At 42.0% G+C, this 12,216-nt stretch overlaps 1 protein-coding gene across 1 annotated transcript in view; it reads left to right on the top strand.

Annotated features, from left to right (window-relative positions):
- The window catches only part of LOC144828035 (lectin-like), a 333,296-nt gene that overhangs the window by 259,472 nt on the left and 61,608 nt on the right, over window positions 1-12,216 (top strand). Inside the window, exon 5 of the mRNA XM_078686172.1 lies at window positions 9,882-9,993. Coding sequence (XP_078542298.1) covers window positions 9,882-9,993 — 112 coding nt within the window. The remainder of the gene's footprint in view (window positions 1-9,881; window positions 9,994-12,216) is intronic.

The raw sequence follows: 12,216 nt of genomic DNA, 5'->3' as shown, positions 1-12,216 counted from the left end.
TCTCCACCAGTTCCACTGTGGATAGGTTGCGGGAAGAGACGCTGCTCCCTGCCCTTGCAGGATTCTCCAATTCAGTTGTCACTGGCTCATCCACTGCAGGTGTATTCTCAGAAGGGTCATCCTACATCCCTTAATCCTCTCCAGTACCTTTTGCAACTCAAGTGTCTACCTTAGGGGTGATTTATAAGTGTAAAAAGGGCAGGATTAGACTCGCAAGAGGTTTATCTTGCCAGGTTGAAATGGCAGTTGAAACTGCACACACAGTCTCTACAGTGGCAGGTCTGAGACCTGTTTAAAGGGCTGCTTAAGTGGGTAGCACAATAAGTGCTGCATGCCCAGTAGTGGCTTTTAATTTATAGGCCCTGGGAACATATTGTGTTTTTTACTAGGAATTAAATTAGATATGTCAACTGGGGATGAGTCAATATTATCATGTTCAGGGGTGAGATCACAAGCACTTTAGCACTGGTTAGCAGTGCTAAAGTTCACAAGAGTCCTAAAGCCAGCAAAATAAATTCATATAAATGGCAGAGGTAGGCAGAAAGTTGAGGGGAAGACCACTCTAGGGCTCTCAGGTCTAACACTCACCCACTTCATTCCAGTACTCACCATATTAACCTTTGATCCACCACTGGCACTACAGAGAGCACATAGTAGTAGAAGCCACAACAGCAATAAGAAAGTGCATCCAAAGGTAGTAATTGCCTGTTTCATCAGCCATTATCATGCACACTAAGTCATCATGGATGGGAAGAAATGTGTTCCTTTTCTATATGGAGAAAATAAGATCTACATTTCTCTTTATTTTTCTTATGAGACCAATCAGAAAATAAGGAGAATTCCTAGCACTCAAATCAAAACTTAATAATGGGACATTTGATACAGTCTGCTTGAGCCTGCAATGATGCTGATTAAGACAGATGAGAAGACTAAGGAATTTAGGCACCCAGATGCACTGGAAACCTCACTGCCTGAATTAGCATCTCAACAGCTACATCTGACAGTAGAGAATAACCAGTCAACTTCCTTAGTAGATTAGAGGGAACACCTTTAAGCAGTCGTACATCTCTAGGCATCTGATGACAGGCACAGTTACAGTTACAGTTGGGCATCCGAGGTCGGCTGGGTCGGTTTCTTAATGGAGCATTTTTAATATCTTTTGTAGAACTTGTTCAAACGGGACTGTTTGGCAACGGCTTCACGCATAAGATTTTGCGGAATAGCAGCACTTCTTCTCTGAGTTTCCAGATTTGACCTATGTTGGGTCACTCTTTCCGTATTCTGCTAAAAATACGGAAATTTAATCCCGCTTGGATCGCTGTGGAGGACTGCAATACCGTTTACAATTCTTACACTAAGGATTCTTCATCCATCCCCTGACAAAGGGTTCGGACAAGAACCCGGAATGCATTGGGATTGTCTCTGTTTGTAAAATCACATGCATTGTATTTAAGTTGTTATAAAACTTTGTCATATGTATAATTTTGATTTTTTAAGAAAGTTCAAAAGCATTACAACAGATACAGTAGTTACAAATGCTGATATGTTTTTAAAACTGTTCTGAAACATAAAGACAATACGAGTAGACGAATAGTCATAATTTGTGGCATATTTCATTTTACAATTATTGTATACATTATGTGAAATAGCATGAGACATTGATTGAACAAAAGCTGTGCTCCATCCAGGCTGTGGTGTTCCTACAGCCCTCGTTGGTAACAGGAACCGAAGAGACATAAGGGCTAGGGACAACTCTTCTGTTCACCTCTTAAAGATGCTTGAGAGAAAGGCAATTAACTGTTCTGCGAGTCTGGGTTATATATTAACATGCAAGTTTTGAACCAAAATGACGAATCATGGCATGCCATATCTTTCAGGAGAGACAGCAGGACTCCGTAAGGGTAAAAGGAATGGCGGCATAACTTCCAGGCCTTTGATAAGGCACAGCAGCATGTAAGATGCCTCTAAGGGAGGCAATATAGTCTTGGAAGCCATGGGCCAGGGTTTTCCCACCATGCAAATGTGAGAGCTTGTAGCCTTGAGCAGCAGTTCTTATGTAAGTTTCAAAGAAGAGCCATTTAACTTTCTTTAGCAAAGAAAAACGAAAACTGGTACCAGTTTATCTTGGTATTGCTGGTGATGTGTTATTTGAGGACCAACAAGAATGTGGCAAGAAATTTGACTTTCTTCTTTCAGTGTTAGTTTCAAAAGTCTTCCACAGAAGCAGACTGGAGGGCATATATACAAGCCATTAAACCCACCATAGCGTCACCATTCCCCATATTTACAAGGTGGCGCAATGTGGCTTAATGCCACCTTGAAAATATGCCCCTTTCCACTATAGTCTGCTGCAGCAAAGGGGCAGGCAATGGGTGTTGCAGTTGGCATTCCACGGCAACACACATTGCTTTTTGATGCTGTCCAAGATGAAAAAAGACTGGTACTGTGCCAAAAACTAAAGCCAGGTAATACCATGTCTTCGAATGGTGATACGATGAGTAATTATCATCCTGCATTCTGTAGCAGAGATAGAAAGAGCAAATTGACATTACTGATTTTTTATGTGGAGGAAGGCACTTCCTGCACATAAACAATTGCCCCTGCAGCACAGGCACCCTTGCAACATGGTGCAAGGGGGCCTGTGCTGGCACTAAGCAGCTTTTTTAGCCGCAGCACTAGAGGAAATGCAGGGGCATACCATATTTTAGTACATTTGGCACATCCATGCTTTTTGAATATCCCAGAGCACAGCATTGCCAAATTTGGCATAACACCAAGCTCCGGCATTTTCTTTGATATATCCCCCTTAATTTTGTACTAAACCATACAGGGCTTGATTACAAGTTTGGTGGTAAAACCCACCAAACTATAGCATTGGGCAAAAACTAATAGCATGTTGTTTGTTAAATAACATGTGTTATATAACACTTACTATCAGTTTTTATCATGCACCACAGAATCAATATTTAGCCCATGTGTTAAATACTGGATGTGTGCCATTTAGAGCAGGCGGAAGACAGGAAAGCAGGTCTCACGTTTGGAGGAATCCAAGGTAAGAAACATGAGAGTCTTAATTGAAGTAAATGCATGCTTGGCTGAGAATTATTGTGTTTAAATAAAAAGGGAAACCAATTGTAATGGTCAGGTATCTTGAGTAGTAGTATGTTACAATTAAAAATTAGTACCTGACAGGAGAGATTCACACAGAAAACAATGAACATAGGTCTGAGATCAGTGCTAAATTAAAGCTGTCCAGCCGGACAGGAATATTTAATAATGTATCAAATCACAGCGAACACAAGAATAAAGTGGGACACAATCCTGCATCCAACGCAACATATTCAACAAACGACACAAAAGAGCAGAAATTCACAAATTCAGAAAAAGTCTCAGGCAGGGCAAGAAATGTTTGTTGTATAAAGAATTGCAACAAGTAAACAATATGTAGTGACACCGTTACACATCAGTAATTAATTCAATTGTGTTTACGGTGCCTATAAGTCAACAACGTTTCAATCCCGTAGAAGCAATATTGGGATCATCATCAGGACCTAAAAAAAACTTGCCTGATGGAATTTTGGCCTGAAAGACAATAGTGAGAGGTAGAAGGGGACAAAGGAAAAGCAAGTAGATAAAAAGGACTTTAGAAAAAATGGTCTATAACATACTGCTAGTGAGAGACAGTGGTGGTACAACTCATCCATCCAGATGTCGTGTACTAGGTGTTGATATGATACACATGCTGGGTGAAAAGAAACAACAATCTCAAAGTGCAATAATGGAGCAAGACCATAAACTGTTACGGTGTAGATGCATCGGGTGAAATGGCAGCCTTGCATACAAGTGCTATAGTGGCATGAGTTTGCACAGCTTACCAAGTGTAATAGCAGGGGGCAGGCAATAAGGAGGTTGCAATAATGCCAGGAAAGGATTAATGCAGACGCACGGAGGCACGTTAGCTCACTCGAGCACCTTGTTGCCGGTGAAAGGAGACAAATATCAGGAATAGCTACCAATTGTATGATCTAAAACCATTAGGAGCATGCTTTTAGCTCTTACCATGTCTGGACAAATTGAAAAGATGCATTCACGCCATAACAATTTAAGGTCTTGAGACTACTATTGATCCCCTCACCATACCCATCTTCGTTTGTTTAGTTAATATGTATTGTTATTTGGCGTGTTAATACAACATACAATTAAAAAGCCAATTACCATCTTCAATTTATCTAGACATGCCCTAACCAATCCTGAACAATCAATCACTCCTCAGTAAGGGCCTCTCATATGTCCCTACTACCCACCCCCACTTCCTGGAACCATAAGCAGAGCGTCTCAGTTTTTTCCCATAGATTCAGACTGCATACCTACTTCCTACTCAACCCCTCTCCTACTAGCATCACCAACACTCCCCTTTGCCCTCCCTCTACCTTCTCTCCTGTTGCCAATAAGATCCCTGGAGAGGTACTTACTTTTGAAAAAATGGTGGGGAAGGAGGTTTGTATTCTTGAAACTACCAGACGCTACATTCCATACAATTTATTACTCAAGGAAAAGAGGGCCCTTACGGATCTTAAAAATAATGACTCATTGATCATAAAGCCCGCCGATAAGGGTAAGGAATTGTCCTACAAGAAAAAGATCTATACAAATCGGAAATCCTAAGATAGCTATCTAGTACTGACGATTATTGTAGACTCCCTACCGACCCTACCAAAGAACTACAGAAACTCATTCTTCAAATCACCAATGATGGCACAACCCAAGGTTTCCTTAGTCAGAACGAATTTCTCGTCCTCCAAATCACCTCGCACTCCTTTAATATACCCACTCCCCAAAATTCACCAAAATCTCACAAATCCACCAGGACGCCCCATAGTATCAGGATGCGGGTCAATTATTGAACCACTAGGACAATACATGGATTTCCTCATCAGAGAGTTTGTCCTGCAGACAGAGTGCTATATAAGAGATAGTAGAGTTATGATTAACCTTGTGGAACATTACCCATTCAACTGTGACTCAGACATCCTATGTACTATGGACGTCGAGTCCCTTTACACCAATATTTACCAAATAGAAGCATTACTTGTCATTGAACGCATTCTTAACACCAAACCACACCCCCACGCAGTTCCTACTCTTTTCATTCTACAATTACTCGAAATATGTCTCACTAGGAACTTCTACAGCTTCAATGACCAATACTACCAACAGGTCAAGGGTACTTCGATGGGGGCTGTTTTTGCCCCCAACCTGGCTATAATATTATTGGATTGCCTTGAAAAAAACGGTATCCTCTCCACAAGCAATCCCTTCCACACAGGCATAGTCTTGTGGAGACAATACATTGACAATATATTCTTATTTGGCATGACACAGAAGAGACCCACAAAAAAGTTCTGCATTGGCTTAACAACGATTCCCAGGGCTTGAATGTCACCCTCTCCTTTTTTTAAAATACCATTTCTTTCCTTGATCTCACTATTCATCATCTCAATAGTTAACTCATTACCACCCTATACAGGAAACCAACTGAGCGGAATAGACTTCTCAGGTATGAGAGTAACCATCCTCAAGCACTTTGTAACTCCCTACACTACTCCCATTAAATTAGGATTAGACGCAATTGTACCTTGAAGGAAGACTATTTCTGTGAGGCATCATTCCTTTTCAAGAAACTCATGGCCCGCGGCTACCCGCGTAGACTTGAGCGAACCTAATTAAAAAGAGCCTGGTATTGCCCCAGGGAATGCCTCTTATCTCCCCAAACCAAAATCCACTAAAAACCAACTAGTATGCATCACAACCTTCTCACCAGTCTCCCATAAGGTGCGCAAATGCATCTTGGAACACTGGGGTATCCTTAATGCTGGCAGTCTGACAATTGACCGCCCACACTTTGCCTTCTGCAAGAGTATGAATATCAAAGATCACTTGGTCAGAGCCGCACTATGTACTACAAAGCAATCAGGCACACTGAATGAACACTGGGGATTCGAACCCTTGACTGGACATGCCAAATGCGGAAATTGCAGTGTCTGCAAATTCACTATTGAGGGCAAAGAGTTCACTTTCAATAACACCAAGGTTGAATCCAATCAATTTTCTAACTGCAATACATGTAATCTAATTCACGCAATTGTATGTCCATGCAACAAAATTTACATCGGACAGACTACGCAAAAAGTGCAAATGTGAATATTCCAGGACCACAGTCAAGTACGCTACAAAACACCTAATGCACCAATGTTGGAACATTAGTTTAGCAATGCCCACAGCAAGGATGACTAAAGATGGACTGTAATCAGTGTGATCGAACCACCACCAAGAAGAGCAGATCTAGGACAAATACTGAACAAGGAGGGATTCAAGTGGATCTTGCGCACTGGAAGCATCAAAACTGGACACAACCGACGTGAAGATTGGGCTACCTTACTATAAGATCCTACCTGAACATGAACTTTTTCCAAACTGTGATCTTTTTATCCCCTTTTTCCCCACAGGCCATCCTCCGATCTTTACTGTACTACTTACAAGTATTACTGTGTCAGTAAGTATGAATTCCTTAAAGTGAGACAAAGTACTTCCCCTCCACCACTGATGTATGACCTAAAGAAGTAATGTCTTTAACACCTGGCAACAGCGATACACCCTGTTTAACGGCATTCAAAACCCCTAATTAGGCTGACTCTATTTTTGAGATCTTCCACAACTATAAGAGGACCGCGCTGTTTTTCTTGTTATTCAGTCTTCTAACTACGAAGTAGTAAATGTATTTTCTTCCACTCTTAGAAGGCCGCCATTAACACGTAATGTTTCTGCCTACTGGGGAACACATTGTTTTTACAGTTCCATCTGTCAGCTCAACGAAACTGTTTATTATAAAAAAAGATGCCTACATTTCCTTACTATCCTTTCATGACCTATACCTTACTTTTTTCTCTCAATATTTATTTCACTCGGCTAATTCTCCCCTTTTTAACATGGCCAGCACTGCAGTCACCTTCCTATTATGTGATGTGTCACATGACCATCCTCTGTCTGTGCGCCTTCTCTCCTCTTACAAGGGTACCGCACTTCCCCATACCAGGACCTTCAATGGGAATCGCTCCAATACCGCCTCTCCTATGGTAAGAGCTAAACGCATGCTTGTAATGGTTTTAGACGATACAATTAGTGGCTTTTCCTGAAATTTGTCTCTTTTTACTAGCAACAAGATGCTTGAGTGATCTAACTTGCCTCCGTGCGTCCGCAGTAATCCCTTCCTGGCATTATCGCAATCGCCTATGGCTTGACCCATGCTATTACATTTGGTAAGCTGTGCAAACTCACACCGCTATAGCACTTTAATGCAAGGCTGCCATTTCACCCGATGCATCCACGCCGTAACAGTTTAGGGTCTTGCTCCATTGTTGCACTTTGAGATTGTTGTTTCTTTTCACCCATCATGTGTATCATATCAACACCTAGTACATGACGTCTGGATGGATGAATTGTGCCACCATTGTCTCTCACTAGCACTATGTTATAGACCATTTTTTCTGAAGTCCTTTTTATCTACTTACTTTTCCTTTGTCCCCTTCTACCTCTCACTATTGTCTTTCAAGCCTAAATTCCCTCAGGCATGTAATTTTTACGTCCTGATGATGATCCCAACATTGCTTCTATGGGATCGAAACGTCGTTGACTCATAGGCAACCTAAACACAATTGAATTAATTACTGATGTGTAATGGTGTCACTACATATTGTTTGCTTGTTGCAATTCTTTATACAATTTACAAGCATTTCTTGCCCTGCCTGAGCCTTTTTCTGAATTTGTGAATTTCTGTTAATTTGTGTTGTTTGTTATATATTTTGCGTTGAACGCAGGATTGAGTCCCACTTTATTCTTGTGTTCTATGTGATTTGATACATTATTAAATATTTCTGGCTGGCTGGACAGCTTTATTATAGGACTGATCTCAGGCCTATATTAATTGTTTTCTGTGTGAATCTCTCCTGTCAGGGACTACTTTGTAATTGTAACATGGCTGAAAATCATTATCATTGTTAATTTGTTATACATATTCACATTGATCAATGAATGTGATTTCATAGGGGCTAACAACTCTCCAACGGTACTGCTTAGCTCCATTGAGGTTGGACTACAAACATCATAAGGCATTACAGTCTTGAAAATGAAGGATTGAGTTGTCTACCCAGTACCTTAAAAATTAAGTGTTACCACAGTATGACTATTGTTGCTTTTTGTCAGGATTGTCTCATTGTGGTTGCATCCATTGCACCTAACATACCAGTTCAGTATACCCAGATCCAGATCACACATCATTTGCAAATTGATAATGTGCTTCATTATACTATTTCAGCGCCCTTTCCTGTCTAATGGAAGTCACCAGGTGTACATGTGTGCAGCCAATTGGCAGGATTCCAGGAAATCCTACTTTAGTACAAATACTTGCTTTGCTGGCATTAGCTGTCATGGTGTCCAAGGATAACTGTATATGCTGTGCAATAACTGACTGCAAAGCCTTAAAAACTTAGCAGAGCATTTTGCTAAAGGATGATTGACAAATGCCCCACACCAATCCTACTGTCTGCTTTGTGGTGCCTGAATTCTAGTGCTGCTAACATTTTCAGCAAGGGGGGCAGCAGAGGACCCTGATGTTGGGCTCTCAGGTATGCGTTATGATGACAATATGTTTTGTATGGTGCCCTTTTGCTGTATCAAGCTTGTGTATACCCTGAATCTCAAGCTGACATGTTAATGGGTTCCAGCCTAACTGTGCCTCCTGCTTTACTTCACCATTTGAGGTCATTGATTGGTAGCCTGGTTTCCATCCTTATGCCGCGTAGTTTGTTGTAGAGAAACATGGATCTGGCATAGCATGATATAGTGGCCCAGCAGTACTACTTCCATGGTGGTATACCATGGAATGGAAGTGTGAGCTGCTGTTTTTTAGCTCCATACATGAACTGTTTTTTGTTTTGTATTATTGGGTAGCTCTTACATTGTTTGTATTGTTATGTAGCTTTCCTTTCATTCCCTATACTTTCAGGAATTTTTACCACCTGCTTTCATACATGTAATTTACCGCTATGCCTAACTCATATTCATGACCACGGACACCCAGTACTAGTTCTTTGATGTTCATCAGCTCCACATTGTTAAAGAATGATTCTTTCAAACAGGCTTTCTTTACCCAGAACACTCGACCCGCTTCCATACATACATTTTTAAATGTGAACCTGAATTATTACCTTTTATTCATGTCTGCCTCTATGCAGCTGCAAGGTGCCATAGTGTTTGCCATTATGGGCAGGCAGCTCTGAGAAACATTTTAAAAAAAGGCTTTGCTGTTTATCATGTCTTGGCATTTTTTTCAGTCATTTGCACTTAATAGTAGAAAATCCTACCTTTTTGTGACTTCAGTACATCCAGCCCTTGACTCTCTTTTATTTTGAGTACCTTCTCCCCAAATCTCGTCTCCATCTCCCATTTCACTCCAACATACTCACTTATGTAGCGGCATTGGCAGAAGTGCATCATGTGCAAGCCTTTTTTTCAGTAACATATAAAGTTTGACCTCTCTGTCTGAGCACAGCATAGGGTTTGTCAGATTAGAACGCAGGTTATGAGTTTGCTGCTAAGCAGAACCAGATTTCCTACATTTGGTGAAACAGTTGAGCCTTGAACTGTGAATTTTGGGGCCACATTAAAGTAAATGTTATTTTTATGAACAGTCAATTGGCTCATGTTGCTTCATTCACTTTTGACAATGTACCTGCAAACGGGTCTGCTTTAGGGAGATTTTAAAACAAGTAAACATTCACATCTGATTTCAGTACATGTGTATTTTCAATCTCCTTTGCCTGCAGAATAAGACCTTTTTGTGGACGGATGGTTCTCCATGGGACTTCCAGGCATGGCATCAGGGACAACCCAGCAACTCTGGTGGACAGGAGTCATGCCTGCAATTCAACTTCGTCAGTAAGTGAGAATTTACTAATTCAAATTTGTGAGATTTTCTTTTATCTCCAATAGATTACCACTCAGTAAGTGTCTTGATTATTCTACTGTATATTGTTAATATAGTATTAAGGCCCATACTTATCATAGTGTTGTGTCACCCTTGCGCTACTCAAGGAGGCACAAGGGTGATGCAACAATAAAATCAGATTTATCAAGTTATGGAAGGCCATCTTACGTGGCCCTGCATGGCTTGATAGATCGGGAGTAATGCAAGGCAGCGCAAATCGCTGTCTTGCGTTACTCTGCCTCAGTGAGGCATTTCATGGGTGGAGCGTGGGTTTTACCAAGTATTCATCTATGGATTTTGGTACATTCCCAGATTTACTATTAATAAGGTACGGTAAGGTTGCTTTCACGTTGCGCTGCGTGAAAGTATGATACATCTGGGCCTTAGTCTCTTATTAAGCTTAAATTGTAACGTCTGTTCTGTTAAGCCTCCCAAGCTCTCCAGATGCACTTTGTTGCTTGTTGTATTTGTTATTTCGAAAGGTTCTAGCTCAGGCTTCCTTGTCCAGCCATTTTTCCTTCCTTCTGGATTTTGCAGCACACTATGACATTTGTTTCAATGTCTATTTCATCACATCTCCCTAACAAACACCAGAAAGTGCTAGTCTACATTTTAGTACAGTAATTGGGAGGGTGAAGAAATGTGCAGGAATTTGTGTCTGTTAGAACTCTAGTTGGCAGAGGTAGGTACCACTGTCCAAATAGGAACCCTTGCTTCTAGTCAGGGTAAGGAGGAAACCCTCTGAGATAACCCCTGCTCACCCCCTTGGTAGCTTGGCACGAGCAGTCAAGGCTTATCAAAGGCAATGTGTAAAGTATTTGTACCAAAACTCACAGTAACACAGTGAAAAGACCACAAACTGACTCCACAACAGTTTAGAAAAATAAAGGTATTTAATCTAAACTACACAAGACCAAAACGACAAAAATCCAACATACACAGTTCAAGAATATGGTTGCAAAAGAGTTCTTAGGTTTAGCGATAAAATAATCTACAGTTGCGTCACGTTTTAGACACAGTATCTTTGTTAGCGATAAAAAGTTTCAAGCACAGAAGCTGTAGCGGTGGAAAACAAGCGATGCGTTACTCCTGACACCCCGGGGAGGCGTTAGCGACAGTTCCGATGGATGTAGCGGCGTGTAGCGATGAATCCGATCTGTATGGGGAGGAAGGTGATGACTTGTATGGATTCTGGTGCGTAGGTTCCGTAGGAAGTTTTCTCCCGCAAAGGCACGATGCGATGATTCTCGGGGCTCTGCGACGATTCTCGCAGCGACGAGATGCGGTGATCTCACCCAGCGATGACAGGCTCTGCAATGATGTTCGCAGCGGCGGAAATCTTCCTGCTAACGAAGGGTGCGACGTCTTCAGGCAGCGGCGACAGGCGCTGCGACAATCTGAGTCTTCGTAGCGGCGGGAATTTTCTTGCTCGTCCGGGATTGCGATAAATTTTATATAGCAAAGTCTTTAAAAGCTTGGTTTCCAGCTTCCCAACACAGGTACAACTTCCAGAGCAACCACACATGGGCCACGCACTCCAGGAAGGACAGAACTCTCTCAATAGAGTTCAGGAAAGCTGGGGGTGAAGTTCTTTTGTTCCTGGGACTTCATAACAGGGAGCCAGCTCTCTCTCGGGCCCTTGGAGATTCCTTCAAGCAAGGGGACACAGCACAAAGCAAAGTCCTTCCCCTGTCATGGCAGCAAAGCAACTGCAGGTCAGTCCAGCAGAGCAACAGCAGGACAGTCTTTCTTCTTCAGTTTCAGCTTTCTCCTTGGCAGAGATTCCTTCTTGATTCCAGGACTATCTCATTTTCTGTTGTCAGGGGTCCTGTACTTATACCTCTAGAAGTCTTTGTGCTCTTTGTGCAAGTGGGCCCTGAGCCCTGTCTGAACCAGTTCTGGGTGTTCCTTGAGCACTTTGTTTTTCTGGCTTCTACTTTCCTTTCAGAGTGAGGGGCAGGGTCGTCAGCCACCCAGCTGGAGGTGGAGCCAGCATTGTGGAAGGCAGGCACAGCCCTATTCAGGCCCAGGTGCTATCTCCTCCCACCACTCAAGTTGCAAATGCAGTCATTCAGCCTAGGGCTGACCCAGCCAGCCTCCTGGGGGCTCCAGAGACCCTGTCACTTAAACCAGACAGTCAATTTACAAACAGGCCAAGGCACACAGAAAGGTCA

Source organism: Lissotriton helveticus, chromosome 4_1, assembly GCF_964261635.1.
Source record: "Lissotriton helveticus chromosome 4_1, aLisHel1.1, whole genome shotgun sequence".
NCBI classification, from domain to species: Eukaryota; Metazoa; Chordata; class Amphibia; order Caudata; family Salamandridae; genus Lissotriton; species Lissotriton helveticus.
The sequence above is the reverse complement of the archived record's forward strand: the minus strand, read 5'-3'. Positions and strand labels throughout refer to the sequence as shown.